General features: G+C 42.3%; 2 protein-coding genes across 4 annotated transcripts; both read left to right on the top strand.

Moving 5' to 3' along the window:
• Positions 1 to 97: 97 nt before the first annotated feature.
• On the top strand, positions 98 to 19,890 carry afap1l1b (actin filament associated protein 1-like 1b). 3 transcript variants are annotated; one of them, XM_012835731.3, is made up of 19 exons: positions 98 to 542; positions 11,385 to 11,510; positions 11,742 to 11,825; positions 12,021 to 12,109; positions 12,376 to 12,487; positions 13,077 to 13,175; positions 13,262 to 13,467; positions 13,607 to 13,786; positions 14,073 to 14,165; positions 14,308 to 14,404; positions 14,842 to 14,994; positions 15,118 to 15,329; positions 15,492 to 15,637; positions 16,834 to 16,906; positions 18,047 to 18,161; positions 18,271 to 18,438; positions 18,851 to 19,026; positions 19,371 to 19,499; positions 19,730 to 19,890. In XM_012835731.3, exons 1-19 carry the CDS (start codon positions 521 to 523, stop codon positions 19,757 to 19,759), a joined length of 2,310 nt encoding a protein of 769 aa, XP_012691185.2. In that variant the 5' UTR covers positions 98 to 520; the 3' UTR covers positions 19,760 to 19,890. The 3 variants fall into 3 exon arrangements, with proteins under 3 accessions (XP_012691185.2, XP_012691184.2, XP_031427528.1); XM_012835730.3 differs by lacking the exon at positions 98 to 542 and adding an exon at positions 8,476 to 8,693; XM_031571668.2 differs by lacking the exon at positions 98 to 542 and adding an exon at positions 8,476 to 8,693 and having other exon boundaries at positions 14,845 to 14,994.
• A 3,978-nt stretch (positions 19,891 to 23,868) lies between these two features.
• grpel2 (GrpE-like 2, mitochondrial) lies at positions 23,869 to 26,750 on the top strand. The gene is made up of 4 exons (XM_031572800.2): positions 23,869 to 24,071; positions 24,593 to 24,752; positions 24,879 to 24,960; positions 25,134 to 26,750. The coding sequence occupies exons 1-4, from the start codon at positions 23,989 to 23,991 to the stop codon at positions 25,463 to 25,465; spliced, it is 657 nt and encodes a 218-aa protein (XP_031428660.1). The 5' UTR covers positions 23,869 to 23,988; the 3' UTR covers positions 25,466 to 26,750.
• The last annotated feature ends 784 nt before the right edge of the window (positions 26,751 to 27,534 follow it).

Genomic DNA, 27,534 nt, shown 5'->3' on the forward strand with positions numbered 1-27,534 from the left:
TATTTATTGGTATTCTGTGGTGTTTTATTGTATGTTTGGTGTTTAGTCAGTGAATGAACACACACATTGATAAGAGGATTGACTGTTACATGCAAGTGCTAACATGATTACGTCATCAGTTATAATATTGAGGCTTACTGAATGCAAATCGAGATGAATTCGTTTGCATATATTGTGAATGAATGTAGGAATGTAGGGGTTAGGCTATGATATATGCCCTCAAAGGCCAAGGCTTTGAAGACCCGTCTCTCTGAGATATGAAAAATGAATTTATAATAAATATATATAACAAACACTTTATTCAGTTACTACATGTCCACTCCTGTATTTGTATTTTAAACAAATTGGTTCGGAAGGGCTGGCACAAGGACCCAGAGAGCATGCAACGGGATGGTACCGCCCCATTCTCTCTCAGAGTTTTGATGTAAGTCACTTACGCTATTCGCAGGGCAACGTCCTGAAAAGGAATCTTATCTAGGATAATATCCACTCATTAAAAGGAAAATTGGACACGCCTGAGATGGACACCACTGATGCCAGCTGTAAGTTTCCTTTCGAATCTGTATGTCTTACAATTCGGGGTCGTTGTAATCAAATGTAAATGGGGCTGAGTGGATACTTTTCAGAAGTGCAGAAGTAATAAGCCCGTGTCACTACTGTGTCAGTCTATATCCTGTGGCAATGCTTAGTTATCTCTGAAGTGTGATTCATATATTCGTATAACCTTCGCCGTTGCAACTTTATCAGCGACAGATCCAACGTGTTACGGGTGATGCAATAGATGCTCAATCGGAGTGCCAACTGCACGGAGGATAGTAGACTAGTATCATTCCGTCATCTCAGCTGTGCGTGTATAAAGGTATTAGGCTAAGAGTTACATTACCCCGTCTCACAAAGACTGAACTAGATCTGCTATAAGAATAAGTAGCTTAAACTAACAGATAGACTGCACACAGGGTGGGTTACACATGAGGCTATTTCTCTTCTCAGTGCATATTCTACTTGTTAAATATTAGATAAGCCTGTTAGTGAAGGATTTGATTCTGCTATGCAAGACGCTGTTTGACAGTTTGTTTTAGTACTTGCTCTTCAGTGTGAGTATAGTTGGAATGTGGGTCATATAGCAACAAGGAAACACAGTGACACATGGAGCGTCAGTCCTGCACGAACACATTTCTCTGCTGTACAGACTTGTTCAGAAAAGGTGAATGCCTGGTTTGTGGTTTACATCAAGCCCTGTTTGCATAAAGTGAGATCTAACCACGAGAGTAGAAATGAGGCACAGGCATGTAGAAACACCTTCTGTATGCCGGGTTCTGGATTCATAAAATGAGAACAAATATTTTGCACACAAGAAACTCAAGCAGTGACTTCCCTCTCCTCTAGTAGATAACCTGTAACTGTGTTCGCTGAATACAGCAGGTGCTTGCAAACTGTGCTCACTCCTATGTGTCAATCAGTGAATCAGTTAATTATATAATTCAGCAAATTGCTCCTTGTGGACCTTTAGCTGTCCGTGTTTGGTGTTCGTGTGCAGTCCTGGTTCTATAAAGAGGGAACAAACATAGTGGCTCGGACCGAGCCATACACTATTCCAGTCAATCGACATCTTCAGGAGCACAAAAGAGAGCAGTGTAGTGCGATTGGCTGTTGAGCTCAAATATCAACAACATATCACGAGAACTCTACCTTTAAGATTCATCAATATTGTTTGACATAATGATGCTGCATTTTCATCTAGAACTATCCATGCCCCAAACAAAGTTGTGTCAGACATATTAGAAATTCATGAAACATTTTCCCCCATTCAATCAATGTAAATGTTAAGCATGAGAGGTTTTGGAACACAGAAAGCTGATATTTCCACTCATGTAAGGATGGTCAAGAATGTCTGTTTGTCACCAAATAGATGTTTCTGAAGTCCCTTAGTCCCTCAGACTTTTGACTTGTGCATGCAAAGGAGGAGATCTCTCCGTTAGGCTCTGCTCTTCCTTCACACCAGCTCATCGCCAGCTCTTCACCTCTAATCTATAATCACCTCCTCTCTCGCTCACTGTCTTTCTCTCCTAGTTCCCACTCTTCTATCACAATGTCCCTTTCCTTTCCCCATTTCTCTTGTCTGTCTATCTCTACCCTTTCCTCTACTCTCCTGCTCTGTCAGGCTGAAGGTCAGTCTGATGAGGATGCTATTTACGACTTTAGTGAAAACTTCCTTGCGCCTCGTCCGGGATATCCGCAGTAGTTAACGTGTATGACTGTGTTTTGTTTCTCGGGTTGCCAGGAAAAAACAGCCCATCTTAGAGAGATGTTGCTGTTTTTAGTCACTGTGACACGTCCCAAGGTTTTTCCTGGTTAGTTAGGTTCCAAGGTTAGACTGTTCTTTTGTCCCACCAAGTCTAACCTCCATGCCCTGAGTTTCTGAGTTACCTGGAACACTGCATAATGTATACTACATGGCAACACAGCATAATGTATACTACATGGCAACACAGCATCATGTGTACTACATGGCAACACAGCATAATGTGTACTACATGGCAACACAGCATAATGTATACTACATGGCAACACAGCATAATGTGTACTACATGGCAACACAGCATAATGTATACTTACATGGCAACACTGCATACAATATCTAATCCACCAATATAACCAGTGTAATAGTTCCTCTGATGTTACTCTGTACTTACTTAAGCTAGGAATAGCACTATAGAAGCACTGAAGCAGACTATGTTTATGTGAGACATTAATAATCACTTTGTTGTTGTGTGTTTGAACGAGAGCGAGAGAAAGAGAGAGAGAGAGAGAGAGAGAGAGTTTTCAGTGAAACATGCATTTCTTGCATGCATTTCACTTTGGGCTCTAAGCCAGCTACACCTGTGGGGAAGAGATGTTGGGGGCACTAGCAGAGAAGCTTGAAGACCGTGACCGCGTTACTGACATGCTTTTTGGTTGTCCCTTTAGTTTCTCCTTCCACAAGTATTTCAGCTGTGTCAGACGGCAGACATGACCTGAATTCAACTCGTATCAAATTCTGCTCCGTGATGAACTCAAACATCTCTAGTTGATGCTGAGTAGCAAAAGCATTTATGTAGTCTACTGCTGCAATTCACATTATGCTGTCCTATATCAAAGAACATGGACTTATTAAATGAGAAATATCCTCCTTAAATAAATAATATAATTATTATAGAAATATATAAACCTCCTTTGGCATTATATTTTAGATTGTTCCAATAGACTATTTTTTTAAATTTCACTCATCAGCAGCAAAGTACAATGGCAGACCTTTGGGAAACTTTTCCCCTTTGTGCCGTATCATGCATCACACTAAAGATAGTGTTTAGATCATCCGTCACCGTGAATTAGAGAACAAGAACCGTTCTACAGGAAGCAGTGTCTGTGTGCTTGTTTATATCTGTTGTTTGAGTCTCTCTGCGGTGTCTGAAGTGCCATATATCACACGTTGCTCAATCTACAATTATACACAATGCTCACAGTCATTGGCAGCGACTGTCTTCTGTCCTGTCTTGCCAAGTATGACCGAACATGGCCTGATGAAAGCCCCGTCTCTCGCACAGAATGATATATGTCTGCAGAGATCTTAATTAGTGGTCAGCAGTCATGGGGGTTGAGGCCTGAAGCCTGTTTGGTGAGGAGGTCTGTCAAGTTGAGATGGAATTTTTCTTTCCACCGCTGATAGTCCTGAAGACACCTTCAAGCTCCTATAAAGGCATGGGTGACACAGCAGTCTCGGGCTTGTTTATAATCCCCTGCCCTGACACATCTTTCTCTTATATGTTGAGCGTTGGATGTTTGGATTAGGCCTCTCCCTCGGCTCTGGGTGCACACACAGCGGCACACTTCTATAAATACTTTCAGCCCGGCCAGACAAAGACGCTACTCTTCTGCTGCATGCAATGGCTGCTGGGAGGACACACAGACGTGATAGTGTCTCACTGGAATTTCTCCTCCAAGGGGGAAAGACAGTGGGAAAGGCCTAGCCCATCAAGACAATCTCTTGTGCATGTCTCTCTTCAGAGAAACCAAGGGGCAGGGTGAGGCCACAGATATGAGCCCCTCTGTCGAGAGCTGAAACGGGGGTTTTGTCTCGGTGTGGGGCTCCCCTCCCTAACTCATGCTGCTGGAGAGCGGAAGTCAACGACCAAAGGTCACGGGGGGGCACAGGCGGCACACAACTGACCAGCTCGCACAGCTTCTCCCAAGAGAGGGTCAAGTGTTCCCCCGGTCTCGTTTGACTTTCAAAGTCTTGTCCAACTCCCATCTGTGGCCATTATGACGGACTGCATGCATGACTGAGAACTGGCTAGATAAAGACTTCTGAAGGCTTGAAGGTAGACTCCAGCTGGACAGTGGCTCGTTGCTCTAACTCCTGCTGGTGCCACCACAGGTTAATCATTGACTCCTGCATTCCTGTGAAAGTTGAAGGATTAGTTAATGTTTGTCTCTCTCTTAAAGGGCCCCTTGGAAAGCACTGGTCCAGGTTGTGTCTAGGTTGTTCAAATGTACAAATATAATTCCCATGACTGCCTGACTGGGATCTCATGACTGCAGCCCAGAACGAAACAGAGCAGTCCTCACAGAGGAGAGAGGCAGAGAGAGAGAGAGGGACGTACTCTCTGAGACAGCATTTCTTTTAGACTCAAGCTTTGCGTGGTGGACAGACAGCATGACCAAGACATCCCCTCCTTCTTAGGACCTGCAGAAGAGAATGACTTGAGCCTGGGTCAAGAATAAAGTTCTTTTTATATCACAGATGTGTACTGATAACAGCTCATTACCAGAGGCTTGCATTGTCTTTTAACATCCTGTTGATGCGTGACATGTGGTTGTTGCATTCCTCTAAATAAACAGCAGGGAAGAAACGACTGGGGGAGTAGTCGAAAAAAGGCACTGAAATAGCTGGGTTGTATTGTGTCCTACTCCACAGACTCGTGTCAAAGGCTATGATGCCAAACGTGGGCAGGTTTGACACTAGGAGCCTCTCTCTCAGAGGCCGGGCCCTTGTCTTCCCCAGCTGGAGCACTCTCTGTAGGAAGTTACTCTGGTATGTTTCGTCTATGACCGTGGCATCAGTGCCATCCCACAGCTCTGGGGCTTTCTTGCAGCTGATGCCGTGTGAACGTTTTCTGGGATCCTCAGCTCCTCTTGATGTCCGTGTTTTGCCATCCACCCAAAAACCCTCCACAAAATCCCCTGCCCACCCAGTGCCGCAGCATGACGCTTCTCTGTAATTGACACTACCCGGCGCGCCGTCAACCACCTAAATTGTCCACATTAAATTATGCCGTCCCCTCCCCGGTGCACATGTCCCCCGTTTGACCTTGACTGGAGCGCACAAAGGCCTTCTCTGTGATCCACCCCAGTATGTGCATGGTGAGCAGCCTAAGCACTCGTGATATCCAACCGTAGAATGGCACCTCGCTGAACAGCTGATGCGCTTCGGCAGGGAGTGTCTGTGGGTTTGTATCCAGGAAGGACATACCGGTATCATATCTAAGCAGCAGTAGATGCCGAAACAGAACCCCAGCGTTCTGACTGGTGAGAGTGGAAATGGAACTAGAAATAAAAAACTCTACGGAGCAGATGCAGATGTTACTTTATGGAGAAGGATTGGGGAATTGGGAATCTGGGAAGTTACTGGGTCTGTGTGGAAGATTTTTTTTGCTCATATGTATATAGATATAGGTGACCAGAAGTGAGTGTGTTTTGTGAGGCTGTGTTGATATTGTTTGGCCATATCTGCATATTTGTATTTGGAGTCCAGCGGGAGGGAGGGTTAGGAAGCAGAAGGACAGGCTTGATAGAAACTGCTGTCGTCAGCCCAGACAGGAAACCACAGCTGCAGGACATATCCTTTTACCCACAATGCCAATGCCATGGACTGCACAGCTGCACTCCAATCCCTTGCCCATATCAGGGGTTGTGTAATTGTGTGTGTGTGTGTGTGTGTGTGTGTGTGTGTGTGTGTGTGTGTGTGTGTGTGTGTGTGTATGTGCGTGTGTATCTGAGAGTGTATCTCACAGTTTCTTGTGAGGGCATTTCGTCATTTGTCAAGTTGTATTGTCCCTCTTTCTTCAAGAACGATGTCATCCTCTAAATTTGGACCAAGTCTTTACAATAGCACATTGTTGAGGTGAATAACAGCCTAAATGAATGGGGCTTTTGAATGAGAGCTTGAGAAAATGTGGAAAACATCTGAATGTTATGCATGGTTTTAAGTGAACCTCTTTTTCATTAATGAAAAATGTGAAATTTAGAGGAGGTGCTTAATGCTTTTTAAACCAATCAAGATATCACTCATGCCCTCTGTATAGTAGTCCCCGAGTCATATAACGAATTGTTCTGTCTAAAATATGAAAGAAATATACAACTGGAATATATGTGAAATACAGATAAACGCATTAAGAAATTGCAAAGGGAAATGAGTTTGGGTTCCATTCAGTCAGTCCATGCTTTTTGTTCACATTGCATTTTGGGCTTCTACACATTGAGTCACATTGCACCCTTCCACTATATACAAATTAGGCCATCAGCGAGGCAACAGATGTAACTAATTGAGGAGTATTCATAAAGATACAGATATAACTAATGGAGGAGTATTCATAAAGATACTGGTGGTTGTTGCACTGCAAAGCTCTTTGGAAACCCATCCCAGGTTATTTATGTACTCTTGATTTCTCCCGTGTGACGAGCAGCAGCAGACCTGACCAACACCCTGATCAGGCTCTGGACTCGTTTACGCCTACACACAACATCTCTGCCTCATTACTCCTTTGTCCTATTTCAAGTCTTCACCAGATGGATGAGTCTCCTACTCCCCCCATCATGGTTACTCTGTAGGTTAGCTTTACTGCGTATTCCCTTCAGGCTTGTATCAGCTGTGTCATCACCGAGCCATTTTGACATTTTCATCATCTGGCCCAGACAGAGAAGGGATCAGCCAACCTTGACTTAGGCCTCTGTTGGATTCTTTGCATTTTATAATAAGCCAGCTACCTCTCAGTCTGTACATGGATGTGTCTCTTAACGGTTACTGTATGTATAAATGAGTAATGAGCCTAATATAGCAACTATTGTGAATTTTGTGTGTGTTTGTCTCCATTTTATCAGAGAGTTTATTAAAAAGCTACAGACTGGTTGTGCAAACTGATGCAGTCAGATTCATGAAATTCAGTTTAAGCTTTCAGTGTCGCAGAGGTCACCATAAGTATTCACAACTTTGTGTGAGAGTGACAGTGGATTAGTAGCCCCGTCCTCAGTGTTGGGTGGTGATGTGTGAAAAGGCAACAGAAAGGTACCAGAACCCAGAACCCAAACAGGAACCAGAACCCAGAACCCAAACAGGAACCAGAACCCAAACAGGAGTGAGGCACCGACACGTGCAGGAGTGGACCTCCGTCTTTTACTCGTGAAACTTGACCCAGTTTCTTGAGTGGAGTGGGCCTTTGAGTGGGCGCCGGGTGGAGTGCTCTGTGTGGGAACGGGAGCACTCGGAAAACTCGGAAATGGAGAGGGACACTCCCTGTGCAGAGCCAAAGAGTTCACTCACAGACAATAGCTCTCAGGAGACCTGCAACTGCATCCACAATAACAGACACATCCTACTCTAGACTTCAGCTCTCTACCCTTCCTCTTGGGCTGCCTCATTCACACACACACGCACGCACACACGCACACACACGCACACACACACACACACACACACACACACACACACACACACACACACACTCACACACACACACACACACACACACACACACACACACACACACACACACACACACACACACACACACACACACACACACACACACACAAGCACACACACACACACACACACACACACACACAAGCACACCTTCACTGGTAAAGGAAGCCCGGTGTATGGAAGAACTCTTAAGTGTATTTGTATTTGGTGATATGAGATGAATTTCAAACTACTTGCTGGTGACAAGAAATTAGGTTTCTGTCATTACGCTGAGGCATTGTTTGTGATAGAGAAACTGGGAATAAGGGGCACAGAGGATCAGTAATGGCACCTTTGTATTGACAATGGTCTCTTTTAAAAAATGTATTGATAGGCTTTTCCACAGATCATCATTTTTAGTGTGCACTAAAGAATACTCAAGCTAAGAGTTTCTGGCAGTACGCTGGTCATCCCGGACTGCAGGGGGAACAAGTCAAACCCAACTCTCAGATGGAATCTCGCAGTGACATCATATAATTTAGCCCATATCATGCCTTCGCTTTGCACCGTGTGTGGCACTATTTCATTATTTTGACAGGAAGCCAAAAATGTTATTTCTTTAGACTGCAATTACGCTTTGAAGCCACTATATACACATCCACCTACATACACAGTGAGTATGGAGCAGAGGAGGGAGGAGTGAGAGCGAGAGAGAGAGAGAGAGAGAGAGAGAGAGAGAGACTGAAGATAGTAAACACAGCCGGCACAACCCACTTTATATCACTGCCCGAGTGAGGGAGTAACTAGTCACAAATGTGATGAGACGGCCATGCCAACCTGTGCAGACCTGTGTGGAAGAATTACATTGAAGGGGGGTGTTACTCTATATCTTACGAGGGGGGTTGCCACATCATTTATTCTTCAGTCGTAGGTTGGAAAATGGTTGTCCTCTCCTCTTCCTCATCCTCTCAAGCTGGTAAGAGTGGAATTGCTTGCTTGTTTTTGTCTGTTTGGCAATACAATTCTGTCTTGATTACTTGCACTAATCAACCAGGAATCAGTTGTTTTCTACCCACTTTTATTCCAATATGGAAAGGACATTCAAAACATATAGGAATCACATTTATCATGTACAATACTTGCAAGATAAATCTGTAAAGAGCTTGCTTATACATTTCATTTTAAAGTGGTATAATACCCTTCAACATGAAGGCTCGATCATATAAACTTTGTACTGTTATTGTACGAATAGATGATTTTTTTGTGGTAGTGGGTACTAGAGACTGTGTGAAACATCTCATTCCGTTATCAGTTAATTGCTTTGTTTACATTTAGCTATTTGTAAATGATTGCAAGTTGAGTATGCATAATTATTTTACGTCTTACACTGCATGTTGATAGCACAAGTTAATGTCAGTTTATATCTCAAATACAATTTAGCTCATATCATATCTTATTTTTTATTGCATGATTTATCTCAGTTTAAACCCATTGTTACACATTGCATATATGGAATGAGGAATCTGGCTAATATGTTGTCTGAGAACTACTGACCATGCAGACCTCACATTGAGATGACAGATACTAAAGGGGGTTTGGGGTGATGTGAAGACTTACCCCTGTACTTGTTTGAAGTCTTCTCATGCAAAGGGGAGATCAGTCTGCTCACATAGAAGTCCAGGGTTCCCCTTTGAAGTGGGCAATCTTTGTTTTTGGAGTGGTGGGGGTCTGGTTTTGAAGAACTATAAAGCATGGTAACCTGTGGGCGTTTTGTTCTGGTGTTGAAAGATAAAATCAACAGTGTCCCAACCAAAAGATACAGACACATACTGCAGTAATTAAGAGCAACAGCCGACCCCAGAGCAGCCAGCCTATCGGACTGCGAGGTGGATAGCCTTGGGAATTCTACCCAAGCAGTGACTGAACTGTGTGTCTGTGTGTGTGCGTGTGTGTGTGCGTGCGCGCGCGTCCGTGCGTGCGTGTCTGTGTGTGTGTGTGTGTGTACATGTGTGTGCATGTTTTCTCAGCGTTATTCCCAGGACTTTGGGTGCGGTGTGAGGCATCAACAGATTCTAGAATCCAGTTTGTTAGTTCCCCTTCACAGTGCAGGCCAGAGTCGGAGATCCTGTCTTCCCAGTTCTGTGGGAACGTCTCGCCAACAAATAAGAGAGTCCTGAGCCAGAACGTAACCTGTAAGCAAGAGCAGCACGTGAAGAGGCCTTCAGAAACATGTCTCATTGCTTATTTATTTTGACCAGTTTATCCACAGACGCGTTTCGGCCTAAGCCATCGTGATCGTGATCGTGATGGCTTAGGCCGAAACGCGTCTGTGGATAAACTGGTCAAAATAAATAAGCGATGAGACAAGCTTGAGACTTTAAGTTAACAGTCTTTTTCACTCGCCTTTATTTTGGAAGTAGAGCGCGCCTATCCTTACAAATACTTCAGAAACATGTGGCAGTGTGAACTGTATCAGTGCTGACGGCGCGCCTGCGGGCCACCATAGAGTTTGGCGTCGCACAGGTTGACGTTGATGTATTGATGCACAGGTTGATGTATTTCAGTGATGCCGTGGGATTATTGTAGTTACTTTTGCGACTGTAACTCATTTTGTGTATTTGGGTGTCATGGTTGACACTTGTTCCCATACATTTCGGTCTCACTGATGAGTACCAGCATGTTGTTAAAGTCTGACAGTAGCATTAATTTGTTTGCATAGTGTAATCCAGAACCCATGGCATCCTTTAACATGCAGTGCAGGATTCTATATCTCAATATAAAATTAAAGGTTATTTATCTTTTATTTTGTATTTCTGTTTCCTCCATTCCTGGTATTTTTATTAATTGAATAAACATTTACTGAGGAAGCTATTAAATAATGAAGTAGCTATCCCATGGCAAATCTATCTATTTTAGATTACATGACTTTATACACTAAAACATGACAAAAAAGTGCAAAAACTTGACGTACAACTTTGTAAAAAAAAATGCTTCCTTAATGAAACTTACTTGGGACTCCTTGGCATTTTACAATGGAATTTAAATCCAAAAATGTATTCTTAAGAAGGTTTTTTTTTTCCATCCTGTTTTTGTTGAAACAACAGTACAGCCATTGTTGCCTATGCATAGCTCTACATTGCAGGGTTTTTCATTAGAGACTATCATATGAAATCAATTCAGGTCATGCCCCTATCGCTGCCTGTTCATTGCATTAAGCCATCAGGACCTCCCATTAGATATTTTGGCCAGGTTTCTCCCCACAGTCTGCCAATTTATCCAGATGTCAAACATTAAATGCAACAGCTGAAGGCTCTCCCTCTTAGCCATGGTAGTGTCACCCCAGTGCAACTGCAACATGTCAACACCAACGCTAGTCTGTTTTTCACTTCTCAGGATCCCTACTCTACAGTGCTGCTTACAAGCTTTAAGTAGTACTCTGTGATACTCTAAATATAATCTTATTGGAAACAGACAGATGTGGCATGTTTGGGCGGTGACATCTGCCTGATGTTTTTTAAATGCACTTTATAAATGTTTGACTTGACTGTTTCCCTTCAGCGCTGATTAGAGCCATGCTTCTGTGAGTAGCTGTGGTATTGAGACGTGGTCGTTGTTTTTGAATTTGCGGTGGTTGTTGTTGTTGACCCTTGACCTTTGTGTGCCTCAGCGATGGAGCACTTTGTGACGGAGCTGAACGTCCTGCTGAAGCTGCTGGACCACGAGAGTGTGAGCTCAGCCACTGCGGAGAAGATGACTGTGGTCAGGAACCTGCTGAAGCAGCTGCAGCCCCCGGGTCAGTCCCACAGACAGACAGACAGACAGACAGACAGCTGGACTTTTGGCTCCTGGGATCCCTAAACCCCTTGAGATATCACAGTTTACATGTTGCACGTTGTTTAGTAGTAAATCAGTCTCCTTTTTGTTTAGAACACATACAAACCAGCGGCCTACTCATATGATAGCAAATTAGTACTTTAGCATTGGTTTTGTAATAAAAAGAGAGTTTGTCTCTTCTCTTCTGTAGGGAATGGAACGGACTTTATATACATGAACACCTCCTTGTATGGAAATGGTACCAGTTTTGTTGAATCCTTGTTTGAGGAGTTTGGTAAGTTTTTTTATATTTAAGACATTTCATCTCCCTTTTTGTCATATTTATAACTTATACTGTTACCTTTAGTCCACCTCTACTACTTAATTGTATAACTTTTGAAATCAGTGACTGCCTAGTAAAAGGCCAAGTGCTATCAGTTTTCTCCTAATGTAGTGAACTGTGAGTGACCTCATATGCTCTTATCACCAGACTGTGACCTGCAGGATTTGAGAGAATCTCCCGAGGAATTAAAGGATCAAGCGGAAGATACCTCCTCCAAGGACCCCCCCTCCAAATCTGTGAGAAATAGCCCCCTTCAAGAGTATCTATTGCCATTCTTGATGATTATTCAAACATCAATTTATCACAAGCAGCTCCCTAAATGCGGTTGCTGACTTCGGTTATGATATTTCACATCTAAGCTCAGTTTGCCAAGGATGCTATCAGCACCAACCCAAATAGTGTCATTTATTCTGTGGAAAAATCCTTTTACAGGCTATAATGTGTGTAATGATGTTTTTGTCCTTAGCTCTCTTGAGTTACTTTCTCTGTCTTTCAACTCAAGAGTCCAACAGACACCCCACCTCCGCTCCCAACCACCCCTATCCCTGAAGACTACTATGAGGAGGCGGTACCCCTGGATCCTGGAAAGTCTCCCCAGTACATCACCACTCAAAGTGAGCATCCCTCCCTACGTGTTCCCTCCCTCTATCCCTGTCATGTGTGCATGTTATTTCAGGCCCCTAGTCAGCATCAAAATCAGTGTCACAAATGGGAATTGTCAACCATGAAAAAATATAAGTAGGAGCTGGATAGTGATAGCCATTTTTTAAAGAATCAGGGGTAAGTTTCTTAACGCTATGTCATTCATAAATTAAGCTGTTCCTTAACGTTTCAAAGGGTTTCACAGAACGTCCTTAAATAAGTAGGTCTTTGCTTAGAGATAGTTTTATAAGGTTGCTCTGGACCACTCTTAGCTATACCTTAACATAGTTTTCTGATAACAAACGTTTTAAAATATTGTGTTAGTGTCTGGACGTAAGCACTGACTGTGATATAAGATAAGTGCTGCATTATGTGAAAAAAGTCATTTTTAATACCATGTGAAGACTTATCTATGAGCAACATCTAGCCTACAGCTGGTCTTATTTGGGAACTTTTTTGATTTTGACTTGCATTTCTTGTCTTCTAACAATGATCACCTGTGCTCCAGTCATACCTCAATTGAAAGTGAAGTGCTCACATTGTATGTCTGCTTTTGACCAGGAAACTCCAGCCCACCAAATTCCATTGAGGATATATATTACGAGGATGCTGACGACAACTACCCAACCACTCACATGAACGGCCCGCGCAAGAACTCCTGTGAGTGAACAGTTGCACCATGCCACCTTGTTCTGCCATTGGCGTTGACCTGCAAGAGATTGTAACGTTCATTACATGTTCTTAAGATAATGATTCAGATGCACTGAGCAGCTCCTATGAGTCCTATGATGAGGAGGATGAGGAGGCCAAGGGGCGGGCGCGGCAGTGGCCGTCGGAGGAGAGCCCGGTGGGTCCAGTGAAGGACTGCCACATCGCAGACTTCCTGCTGCGGAAAAAGCGCTTTGGCCAGTGGACAAAGCAGTTGAGCGTCATCCGTGACAATAGACTGCAGGTAAGGCAAACGAGGGAGTTGCTCTGTTGCCCTGGTGATTTTATATCATAAAGCAGTTTTTAAGTATTGGTACTCTTCATGCGTTCTTCTTTCAAAAAACTGTATGGAAGTAATAATGGATTTTTTTTCTTCTTCACAGTGTTTCAAAAGCCCCAAAGATTGCACCCCACAGTTCGACCTGCCTCTGAATCTGTGTCAGGTCATTTATGTCCCGAAAGATGGACGCCGCAAAAAACACGAGCTTCGCTTTTCACTACCAGGGGCTGAGGCCCTTATCCTAGCAGTCCAGAACAAGGAGCAGGCTGAGAGGTGGCTCAAGGTAGCCTAGCCAAGCCAACTTTTGAATGAAATGCATTATTATTATTATTATTATTATTATTATTATGATTATTATTATTATCAACTTATAATGTACACACAGATTACGATAACAGAGTTAGGACTGAATGAATTACATTTTCAGTTATACATTTTTGTGTTTCTACTCTGCATCATAGAGAATATTTCAAAGCATGATGGGGTGTTGGGACAGAGGGACTTTGGATTATTGATTATTGATTGATTATTGATTATTGTGTTAAGGGTATCAATTTATGTTTGATCAGGTGATCCAGGAAGTGAGCAGTAAAGCCATTAGCACTGATACTCTTGAGGGCTCCCCGTCTCCCATGATCCAAAGGAAAATGGATATAGAGAAAGTAAGTGTAATGGCTCCAATGAAACCCGCCTAACCCCTAACCCCTCACCCCTGACCCTAGTCACCCATATCACAAACCTGAACCACAATATATCTTTCTGACACAAGTCATAAACTAACATCTTTGCTTATTTTCCTTATAGATGCTTTTAGCAGACAAACATACCTCAGACTCTGACAGTATAGCGAATGGAGACGGCACATTATCCTCCAGCCATGGTCGGGACAGCTCTGAGCAGGGTAAGGATCCAGAGTTTTCCCTCTTTGAGTGTCTGATTTTTTTTCTTTTTTTTTTTACAAAAGCTGTGTGCTTTCAAGGCTGAAACTTTCAAGTCAGAAAGTCAGGAATTTTCTACTTGCCAGGTGCAGCCTTCCACGTTGTTTAGGGGTGGCATGATGTCATTTCCAGACAAAGGCAGGATGTGGACAGGAAGGATATATCTGCTTAGAGCCCTTCTTCCTGTGTCTTTTATGTACTCTCAGGTGTAACGCGCAAACACACACTGCCCATGGAGTGACCCCCTTGAGCAAAGACATCACTGGAGGACAATACATCTTGCCAGTGTTAGATCTTACCGTGAAAGAGATTCCATCAGCACTAAACTGTGTCACCCTCATAACTGTTAAGTTCTCTGCTAATACAACCCCCCCCCCTCCCCCCCTGTTGTTCCCTTCAGCAGGGAAGGCAAAGAAGGGCGCTCTCTCAGAGCTGACCGGCTCCATGAGCAGAGCTGCTGGCAAGAAAATCAACCGCATCATCAGTTTCTCCAAGAAGAAGCCCCCTCTGCCAGGAGAGCCCCACGCATCCTCCCTCTCCGACCCACGCTGTGGTAGGAACCCCCTCCGCCTTCTTACCCCACCACCACCCACTACCAGTGTGTGCTCCACACAGTGTCACTCAGTCGAAACACACACACCCACCCATGCTCACGTCCTGTTTTTATTGCGTTCAGGAAATTTAAATGTGCTGCTGAACCAGACCTGGAGGGAGCGCTGGTGCGGTGTGAGGGCCGGAACCCTGTTCCTCTACAAGGACCGAGGGGACCTGCACACCCACGTCAGCTCGCTCGCCCTCCAGGGGGCCGACATCGTTCCTGGGCTGGGCCCCAAACACCCTTTCGCCTTCCGCATTCTCAAAGGAGGAACTGAAGTAGCCGCCTTAGAGGTGAGTGGATTCGTTCAAGTGATCTGGGTTGATTTCTGGACTTCCTCACAATGAAGGGGATGTTTTAAGAGCATAATTACGCTTAATTATTTTAGGTCATAATTAAGCACATACGCATCATGTATATACATATTTAAATATGTGTGTGTGTGTGTGTATCAGGCAAGCTGCTCTGAAGAGCTGGGACGCTGGCTGGGTCTGCTGTTGGCAGAGACAGGAGGTGCTGTCACCCCAGAGGCTTTGCACTATGACTACGTGGACGTGGAAACCATTAGCAACATCCAGGATGCTGCTCGACATTCTTTCCTGTGAGTAACAAACATGGCAACTTACTCACCCGCCCCCAAATTAGGAGTGCTGTTCACTTCTTATGGGTACAGGAAGTACAGGCCTGTTATGTCAGATGTTTCATTTTTTTTAATAATTTTTGTCATTTACATGGCTGTTGTTTTTGGGCCATTTTCAAACAGATATACTGTACTTTCCAGGTGAGTTAGTGGGTAGTGATGTGGGGAAAAAAGGATTTTTCACCTTCAGAGGTTCATTCATTTGCAACCTATCATAGTTATTCAAGTATATCAAAGACAAATACCTGTAGGCAAACCACAGTGTGTGTTAGGTACTGCATGTTTTTGAGGATTGGCATATTTATATTTTCATATTGGTCTGTCCTTTTTTGGGGCGTGTTTTGCTGCTGTGAAAACAAGCCATCTTGACAATGTTTGGCATCACTGACTCTTGTAAATACCAGGCCTTTCAACAAGACAATGATCCTAAGCATACATCCAAGACAATGATCCTAAGCATACATCCAAGTCAAACAAAGATAAGCTCACGTATCAGCCCCAGAGTTACCATATCAGTCAACACATTTAAACCTCACTGAAAATCTAAGAAGCGTTCAAGAAGTTTAAGAAGCGTATTGTTTTGGTTGAGAATCAGACCAAATCAGAGGTTGGATTGTTGACCCTTCCTGCTTGGGTTTTGAGGATTTTTTTGTAAGAAGAAATAGATACAGTATCCTATGTTCAAAAACCAGACTGTTAGTTGATTGACCTCTTCTGTCCAGAGTTACAGCATTTCCTGTTTTGGACTTCGTGGGGCCACCTTTGTAAAGAATGAAAGTTCCAACCTTTATAATACTGAATTTCAAAGGTGCCCCAGATCAAAATGATCTGATAGTGAGTCAATGGGGATGGTAGAATACAACAACAGCATTAGTTATCTGGGACACCCTCCACCAGGGGCATTCAGAAAGCTCTCAACTTAGGGTCAACAAGGGTTATCTTGACATTTTAAGAGTATCCCAGGTGTTTTATTGTTGATATAATTTATGGACAAAGGCTACGGCCTTCAATTAACTACTGTTCCAAATATCAAATCAGCTTGTTTTGCCCACAGTTGCTATTCTTGTATTAACTGCATTAACTTGTCTAACAATGGATGATTGCATTTACTTTGACTACAATTCATTTCCTGTTGCTTTCTTCTTTTTTGTTGTCAGATGGGCAACTTCCTCCAGCAGTGCTTCTTCTGACTCAAGAACCTATGATGAGGTGCCATACGAGAGTGTGCTAGTAAGTATCCTGCTTCAGAAATCTTTACGCTGTCTATTTAAATTTTGAAGGGCACGAAAACACCTTTGGGTCTTCATACTCCCAAAATGTTGTTACAATGTTACAATCAATGTCCAATGTCGGTATGCACTTAGTGAGACTAGTTGTAGTTCTCTATGTTTAGGCACCAATTCCATGCAATCAAAGCACACCATGGAGAGGATGCGATGAACCATAGTTGAGTTTTAGAGTTATTTTGTTGCTTGTTCAAAGCTGAATATCAACCCGAAAGATGCAGATACAGTGAAGTGATTGGAAAGCTGCGCAGGCTGGGAATGTAGTTGCCACAAAACTTGCTAATGATAGACTACTCCTCACGGTGTCACCTCCCAAAGCATGCGGATAAATAAAGCCACTCCAGTCAAAGAAAGCAGTGTACATCAGGACACGCATCATTTTCCAGTGTCACTTACAATGACAAAATGATTGAAATTCTCACTGATAACTGATCATTATTCTCCACATGTAGTTTTACTATTATTGCTCCATGTTGAAAGAAGGACCACAAAGACTACATTTCTAAATAAACCATTAAAAACACTTTCAAAACATGAAAGGTATCATCACATCACTTCATCGCTCTCTCGTTGGCGATTACACTTACTACCAATGGAGGAAGAAATGCAGAGCTTTGTGAAAAATGTCTCCCTTAAGATAGTATGTAGGAGTGGAGAGAGCCCTACAGGGTGGGGCTCTAAAGTTCTTCTTATTGTTGAACAATGCCGATTTTTGTACCGTGTAGGCAGCATGGAGACCTCTTAACTAGTCTCTTAAGTATGACTGTTTAGAGAGCATCAGTCACTTGTATGAATTTAAGTGTAAGACCTCCGAAAGGGGCCTTCCAGTGCTCTCCAAAGTAATGAAGCTTCATGTCAAGGGTGTGATCTTGCCTTAGCCTCCACCCTGTGCACATATACTCTTAATGCCTCTCCTCTCCATAACCCTGTAACCTCTTATTTTCTTTCCACTCCCCTATCCGCCTGCACACTCTGTCTCTCTCTCATGATCCCTACATATGTCCTCCCTCGTGTCTTGCCCACATCCCACTTCTTCTTCCATACTCTTTTTTTTCCTCTTCTTCTCATTCTGTGCTTTTCTTAGCTGCAGGAGGAGGCCAAACCCAGACTGGGCTCCCAGGTTAAACGTCACTCCTCCTTCTCCAGCAACGACGCTCCCAGGACGGATTCCCAGGTCACGGTCAAACGTCACGGATCTGGTAAGTGCTCGCATGAAGGCTTGGGGATCGAGTGTGTTTTTTAGCTGTGGTTGATGATGCAGGATAAAGACAAGTAATGTGACGTGTGATGATTGTATCTCATTTCAAGCTGCGAACCAGTATGCGAAGTACGGGAAAACCAGAGCGGAGGAGGACGCAAGGCGATACCTGAATGAAAAGGAGGAGCTTGAGAAACGGAAAGACTTGATCAGAAAAGCACTGGTCTCACTGCGCAAAGAGAAGAGGGACATCAAAGAGGAACTGAAAACTGCAACAGGTTAGAGAGATAAAGGAAGACGCAACAATAGAAGACGTGAAGAAAACATTTGCCCTGCTTTGTTGATAGTAGTGCTTTACCATACCACCAATTCTAATGAAACCATTTTATTTCATAATTATGACATGGTTCTCTGTCTCTCTTCCTCTCTCATCCCCTCTCCCTCTCTCTCTTTCTCTCCCTCTCTCTCTCTGTCTCTTCCTCTCTCTATCTGTCTGTGTGTTTGTGTTTATTTGCACAATGTGTGTGTTGACTTATATTGCTCAACAGGACATTTTGTTCATATTTTGATGTTGTGTTGGTGTTTGTGTTGCAATCGGTATTTGTCACTCCAAATAAAATAAACAAGCGTCTGTGTGTGTGTGCGTGTGTGTGTGTGTGTGTGTGTGTGTGTATTTGCTTCTTTCCACAGCTAAGCATCAGAAAGTCCTTGAGCAGCGTTTGGCCCAGCTGGAGGAAAGCTGTAGGGGGAAGGAGAGTGAGAGAGTGGACTTGGAGCTGCGATTAACAGTGGTAAAGGAGAACCTGAAGAAATCTCTGGCTGGGGGCATCCTAGGAGGATCTACTGAGGGCAAGCCCAGTTGTAAGGTACTGTACATCAGCCAGTGCTGTCTAGTTTGATCTACAAGGGTTTTTATCTATCTGCAGCTTGGCAGTCTTAAGTCACATGTTAAAGCAATTGTTGTAGAAAATACTATATTGGTTGTACTCTCTGGCTGGGGGCATCCTAAGAGGACCTACTGAGGGCAAGCCCAGTTGTAAGGTACTGTACATCAGCCAGTGCTGTCTAGTTTGATCTACGAGGGTTTTTATCTATCTGCAGCTTGGCAGTCTTAAGTCACATGTTAAAGCAATTGTTGTAGAAAATACTATATTGGTTGTACTCTCTCTAAGGAATGACCGCTTTGTTGTTTTTTCTTTGTGTTATTTAGGCCCAGAAAAACAATGTGGAGAATATGTCCAGTGAATCATCTGTACCAGTGAATAGCGCATCTGAGATGAGAAAGCGTCCTCCCTCGATCTACAAATCAAGTCGAGGAAATGTTATGCAAAAAGCAAAAGTAAGTCCTAATAAGTCACCAGTTTTAGAATGTACCTGCCATATTTAAAAGGGAAAGAGGACATAATGAAACAGAATAGTAAAGAAAAATATCCTATGTCTTGTGAATTGAACTGAGGTTTGGTGCTTGATAAATGTCCCTTAATGTCTTTAATTCAACTTCATCAAAATGATTCTAATATAAAATATAATTTTTCACATGACTGGCGTTCACTATATGTTCATCTTCAGGAGTGGGAGTCCAAGAAAGGAACTTCATAACAACTGATCCTGTGATACGGAGACGCTGGACTGGAGGACATGGATGGCTGTCATGTGATTATGTCTGTGTGCTGGGGAAATTATGACTGTGTGTGTATGTGTGTGTGTGTGTGTGTGTGTGTGTGTGTGTGTGTGTGTGTGTGTGTGTGTGTGTGTGTGTGTGTGTGTGTGTGTGTGTGTGTGTGTGTGTGTGTGTGTGTCTGTGTGCATGAGAGAAAATTGATTTTTTTTTTCACACCGTCTTGCCCCGCTACATCACATTCACTTTTCATCTGAAGATTCTACAGCTTGAGGATAGGTGAAGAATTGATTGTCTTGGTTGTTTGAGACACCATTGGACTATGCCTGGTATGCCTTGGGACTTTTGATGGCACCGTATGTGTTGCTGTATGTGTGGTGAGAGAGAGAGAGAGAGAGAGAGAGAGAGAGAGAGAGAGAGAGCAAGAGAGAGAGAGAGAAAATTGGTTAGATAAGCCAATGCATGTGAAGGATAATAAAAGGGAAAGAATGTTTTGAGACAAAAAGTACTTTTCGAGACCACAAGATAAATGCCTACAGTCATATTTGACTGCATTTTACCAGGTGTATTACTGACTTTCTTTACTGGTTATAGTGTATGGTGCAATCTTTTTCAATCTTTTGTAATTATGTAAGTGTGTGGTTATAATGAATTATTTCATTTAGCAATTTCATGAAAATTATAAGATTGCAAAGGATCCTTATTCCCTCCAACTATGACAGTTACTGTTCTGTCTGTTTCCCCAATGTCAGTTGTATGAATACGACTTTATTTTAGTTTACAGATTCAATGTAAAAAATAATGAATGCAAAACTACTCTTAGCCTACTGTTGAACTCACAACTACTTACTTACTCTGGCCGTGCTTGTACTTGACCAATTCTATTTATTGATTTGTACCTGTGAATAAAAGCGTCTTTATTGTAACAGTTATTCTGCATCTGTTCAATGTTTGTGTACATTGAAAACAGTTCACTCATATGTTATGTGATGCGGCAATCAATATAGACTATGAACACTGTATAGATAGGACTGTAACATTTGCTACAATTGCAAACATTTACTCATTTCTAAAAGGTGGTCTTTGGTAAAAAAAAATACAAAATTATTTCTAATCTATAAGCCATTCATCTATCTATAATCTATAATGTAAATGCCACCTAGTAAAGGCTTTTGCTGTTTCCAGATCAAATATTACTTAGATCTTACTTTCTTCATGCAGACAATTTAGTAATTAGACAATTACTGGAGTTTCTGATATGGAAACCTAGTTGAGTCAGGTTATATATATATGCTAATGCTGTGGATTGCCAGCTTTCCCGCTTTTGGCATGAGACACATGATTTTATGTCCTGTCTCTCACTAGCATGAAAAAAAAAAACATTCCATTGACAATGCATTTCACGCCTGAAAATACACCTGTTTTGGTCAATCTCACCGATTCTCACGGCCAAGTCAGCCTTGAAAACTGCCAACTCTGCTCGTAGGAGTCGGCCAACATGTGATAGGACCAGGGTTCGAATCACACTGATGCCCTAATGCAGTGGGTAATTGTTGCGGTCATTGTTGCCTCTCCTACAGTATTTGCTCTGACGTGATTCATTTCTGTATCATCTCCCCATTTATGCATTCGTGTGAATTTATTAATAATGAATGCATCCTGTTTGTTATTATGGTGTACAGTAAACCAGAGGTGCCACTCATGAGGAAGCTACTAAAGTGCTTCAGCGCCCTCCATGCTCCAAGCTACACTGCATGAGAGTCGTGACAATGAAATACCCCCTTTCCACCAACGGCAACTAGGTGCTACTGCTGGTGTGCTTTTCCACGGCCTGTAGAGCCACGTCATAACATCACTGTCAAAGACCTGAATTTTACCTAAAAATTCAAGCGTTGTCATTGCTATTTGTTTTTATTCAGTTTATGTAATTCAACATGCCATTTTGAATAGATAGCATCTGGCACTGTTATACTTTAATATGTGTTTCAATGCAGCAACACTGTCAGAGCTAGCTAGCTAGCAGGACGTGGGAAATAGAATGTATGGAACCATGGAATGACTAGGGTGACCATATCCATAACACCAAAAAGGAGGACACTATGCGGTATTTCGTGAGGCTGTGAATAATTACATAGGACTCTGGCGTGCTCCCCTCTACAATACAACTTTGTGTGATTGATACATGATGTATGTGTAACAGAATAGGAAAAGATATTCTTGAAGAGTCAAAAAGTGTTTGTTCACAGCATTTGCATTTATTCAAATGTTGTGGTGTTCAAAAACTGACCACTGAGATGAATCTTAGTGCTGAGTGCCACAAAGCATAACATTTGTGGACTTAAAATGTACAAATTAAATCACAGGTCACATAAATAATAAATAATAAACAGACAAATGAATCTGAGTGAATGCATATGCAGACATGTATTTGACATCTAGATGAATCTGAATGAATGCATATGCAGACATGTATTTGACATCTAGATGAATCTGAACGAATGCATATGCAGACATGTATTTCACATCTAGACCAGACATCTCCAGTTTAGCCAGCAGCTGGTTTGTTATAGCCTCTGAAGTGTCGTTGCTGTCACTGTAAAAATCCAACAGGGCATGTTGTACACCTTCCTCAAAGTACAAATATCTCAGTACAATTGGTCGTACCTTTGTTTGATGCACCGGTTGCCACTGAAAAGGGCAAATTGTTTGCTTTGATGTAATCTGTATGTATTTGTAGGCTACAGAGTAGGGCGCTAGGACATTCGCACACAAAGTCTGAGCTTTAGTTCGGCCACACATCATCCCCTTAGCTATGGGCGAATCACAAAATATCTCTCGGTCCACCTTCACGCCGCAGTCTACACCGCGGTACTTTACTTTACAGCATGGTAAACCTTACACAGCTCAGCAGCGGAGATTTTGTTATCCAACGGCAACGTACCTTCTCGAAAAAAAATGTTTAGCGAAGAGATACCTACGGCGTCTGTTACTTTTATGCTTCTCTGTTCCCGCATGTCTTTCAATAGCAGCTTTACCCTGACTACTTATGTCAAAATCACAGCGACAGAGAGTGCAGAAGCCATGAAAGGAGTCTCGACTGCTTTTGTTCATTCTAGGTTGAACGACGTCTGACGTTTTGACATGTTTTCTTCTATGTGTTTACTTTCTGTCAATGTAGCCAGCAGCGTAGATATGACGTAGCAGCACACTAAGCCTTGTCTACGTTTTTAACCAATGATATAGGGTTATAACCTAACCTAAGCCTATCAGATATTTATTTGACACCGCTTTTAGCCATTCATTTGTTAGACTGAGTTCCAGCAAAATATTCTAGAGCACGGCTCTTTAGGCCCAGTGCAACTCCAAAAAGGAGGACAAATATGCGTCCGGCTTGATGCTGCGCCAGACGCCGGACAGTGTATTAAAAATCCGGACTGTCCGGCCTAAATCCGGACGTCTGGTCACCCTAGGAATGACCGATAATTAGCATTCCAAAACGCAGATAAAATAGACAATAACTAAATGGGAGTAATCATAATACATGCTACCTGCACCCTAGCTAAACTATTCCATTGTTTGTTTTATGAATGCAGGGACGGAGACATGCCTAGCCTGTCAAGGACCTGACTTCGAAGGACCCGTCCTACCAAGGAAGCATCCTTGACTTTGAGAAACACCCTCTAATTAATGTGTAGACTCAGTTAATCGGTGTGAAGAAATTCGTGGTCAGCTGAAAATATGAATAATCTTTCTGCCAGCAAATAAGACTACCAAAACCATGCTTGCTATGCATGCTAAAATGCACAGTACATGTAATGCATCAATGTTTTCAACAGATTACATTCTCTTTTGTGAAATTATTTAATTGTAGGGAGCACTTTGCACAGTAAACCTACAGTCAAGCATACCCTTCTTCTGCGGGTAGGTATGGCAACACCACCAGAACAAAACACATGCAGACCTGGGACACCACAACTCCAAAACACTAATACTGGCTAGGGCTGCTTGATTATGGCAAAACTTACATATTACCAAACTGCATTTCTACCTCTGTTACATTTGCCCAGACTAACAAGACGACTTTACTTGTTGCCAGAATCTGTAACTGTAACTTCACGTCTAACAGCTAGAGGGCCGTGCTCAAACGTTTGACCCCACCCCCGTTGGACACGGCCACGAAGGGCACGTCTGCAGACACTGGCTTCCCGAGATGGCCATACGCAGTCTTTTGTTTACGAGTAAATGTCTTTGTGATTCTTTTTGGTTGCATCCATGTATACTGAACAATAACAGGTAAACATGTTTAGACAAATGCTTTATATGACGTTCTGTGGTGATATTTCAGAACGATTTCTTATTTTGCTGGTAACTATTGGGGATGATTAAATGATGCTGACAACTCTGCTATATCAGCCTATATCTAACGTTACTTTCGCCTACGATGGTGTTACCGTATTCATTTCTGTATTACATTTTCATGTGCTTGAAGAGTAAAGTGGTGTAACGTTCCTCAAGTCCCACAAAAAAAAAGTGCACCGCTTTCACTAAGCAATATTTGCCGGAACGCAGCGCAGCTTGCGCCCTTACGTCAAATCAGTAGCAATCGGCGTGGTGGCTAACAAGAGCACTTCATGGCTAAACACAGTTCTGTGCTTCCTATGTTCACTTGCCCACCAAGGCAGGGGTGTTCTAATAAATATCTGACAGTTTAGAAAGTTTCTGTTCGAGGAAACTAAGAGTGCTACAGCAGCGTCATTGCTAGGTGACTTGCTTCAGAATAACTGGTTCTTCTAAACCTCCTTTTTTTGCCTCAGGTTCTCAGCTTGCTTCTTTAGCACAGCAGCCGAACAGCATAACGCAGGGGATGATTTTCATGGTGATGACTCAAATGATGATGAGAGCCATTCTATCACCCATGTCAGAATGCTGGAGATGAGGGCCAGCAAACTGAAAGAACAAGTTCGGGACATCACGGTAGAGTCTAAGACCACATGTAGTATGTGTTCTAAGACCCTCCATGTTTTCATAATGTTTTCTATTGTTTCTGATTGAGCTGTTGACATCATGTGTGCAACAACTCTTGACATCCCACTTTTACAGGAAAGATATAAGCGAGCCCTGGCAGATTCTGACAATGTCCGCAGAAGGACTCAGAAGTTTGTTGAGGATGCAAAACTGTTTGGTTAGTTGCATTTCACTCTACCTACATCATAAATTGCTTCTGAAAAATAACTTCTAAATTAAGTGTATGGGTGTGAATGTATTACATCAAAAATGTCAGCTTTGTATGAGTGGGGACCATCTATTATACTCTTCTATTGTTTGCTCACTGTCATGCTGTGATGTACTTTTCAGGGATTCAGAGTTTTTGCCGCGACCTGGTAGAGGTAGCAGACCTCCTTGAACAGACGGCTGGGTTGGCAGAGGGGTCAGAGGCCCAAAGACACTTCCAGGGGCTGAAACACATACAGGGCAGACTGCAGGATGTCTTCACTAAACATGGACTGGAGAAGATGAATCCAGTGGGCGGCACTTACGACCCGTACCAACATGATATAGCGTGCCGCATGCCAGCAGAGGGGGTAGAGCCTGGCACTATCACCGTGGTAAAACAGAATGGCTACACGCTACATGGGCGCACCATTCGGCATGCACACGTAGCCATTTCTGTGAAGACACAAGAATAGTCTTTGGTGGTGGTTTGACATGCCCCAGGGAGACTGGAAAAAAAGGTGTAACACAATGCCACCTTAGGAAGTTGTTATCTTTTTCCACATAATTTCTGCGTCAGAATTTTGTTGTTTCATTTTGATTGATATTGTTCGTTACCCTGAGAGTTGTTAGTACTCAATGGGTCATAACCTTCATGAAAATGTACCACAGCAAGACCTTCAACATGAGGCCTAATGTCCTACAACAACAACAATCAAAACATATAAAACTGTTCATTCATTTTGAAGGGAGTGACTAATAAAGTTTACTGTAAAATGTAAAATTAATTTTGTACATACAAGTGACTGACCGTTTAGTGGGTGTGCACAATTTTTTGTGTGTTATGAATGTGAACAGCCACTAATATTCAGATTGAGGTCAGATTGATGTAACAGTTTTAATCACAATCGAAGCATTGAAGGTTATGTTTTCAGTTTGGTTTGTTCAGTGGTTCCCAAACTTTCATAGCAGGCCCCTCTTTTACAATGAGAAAGATGTTGCATAGCTTTTCTTTAACACTGTTTCTACATTTGAACAGTTGATTGAAGCATTTTTCTTAAATACTTTTTCAGTGAAACATTTTTTAAGTTGATTAGATGAGAGCAATCCTGGCTGGATCAAATATGGTATTATCATTGGCTATGTATTGCTTCAGTCTTTGAAATGGTTCACTTTAGGCACATGTCTGTTGTATTAATATTTAGGCTACCCATCACTTCTAACATATAGGCTAAGCAGTTGGCCCTGACTGTATTATTTAAGTACAAAGTAGGCTATAATTGCCTCCTACTATGCTGCCATAGATAATTGGACTAGTAGTCGATTGTTTAGGGTTTATACTATAGTGCAAGAGCACTGCCATATATAATTGGACTAATACTCGGTTGTTTAGGGCTTATAGTGTAAGAGCACTGTCATAGATAATTGGACTAATACTCGATTGTTTAGGGCTTATAGTGTAAGAGCACTGCCATAGATAATTGGACTGGTAGTCGACTGTTTAGGGTTTTCTTTCAATTTTTTTCACCCTCAACTCATCCCCCTTGCTGCGGCTCCGAATCCCCCCTCTAAATAAAAAAAAAAAATTTATGGAAATTATATGCATATACAAAACTCTGATTTTTGAGAATGTGATGGGCTTTATTGTACTGGAGATGTGAGAATCTGCAGGTATCCCTCATGCTGAATGGTTTTGTATGCAGCTGAAGTGTAAGTGACATGTTGTGTGTGGATAGAAAAATAAACATTTGTTTTATTACATTGGAAGGCTATGATGTGGCAGGTTGTTTAAAAAATAAATAGTGGAATGCTCAAGTCTGTTACCTGATCATGAGGATCCACCAATACCCAAAGAGACTTTACAGAATGTTTTCATTCTTAGTGTTGCAGCTGTCCAGAATGTACCATCTCAGCAATTCATGTTTTTCATTTAAAAAGTACAACTATTTCCTATTTAAATTTGAGATTAATAATGAGATTAAAGATAAAACAAGAAGGTCACTGAATCAATGCAAATAGGGTGTTACAAGCTGATTTTCTCATTTTTCTCTCAGTTTTCAGATGTAACTATTTAGACTTGTCATTTGTACAGGATAAGTCCTCAACTGAAAATTCTATTTCTGACAATACGTCAAGAGAATTAGTCCCATATTTGTAGTAATACAATTACTAACACTCAAATTTAGACCATGTAGTTTTTCACAAGGTCGTCCACCAAGTAGGACCTAGTTGGGACGACACATGTGTTTATCTGTCCTTCACATGACAGTAAACCATCAAAATGAATTTGAAGATGGTAGCCAAACTAGATGCATATAAAAACACACCCCAGAAAGTGGCAAATTGTTGCATAGTGTTGTTTTAAAATGAACATTTGTTTTTCACAAGATTGTCCACTAGGGGGAAGTATGCTATCAAATACTGTCAGTGAGTGTGTCTCCACAGAGTGAATTTGGCTGTATAATGCGGTGTAAGTGCAGGTCTGTTAAAAAGTAATGCCATTTGTGATTTCAGCTGTTTAATACGGACAGCAAACCTCAGTTCT

This window comes from Clupea harengus, chromosome 8 (genome assembly GCF_900700415.2).
Source record: "Clupea harengus chromosome 8, Ch_v2.0.2, whole genome shotgun sequence".
Taxonomy (NCBI): domain Eukaryota; kingdom Metazoa; phylum Chordata; class Actinopteri; order Clupeiformes; family Clupeidae; genus Clupea; species Clupea harengus.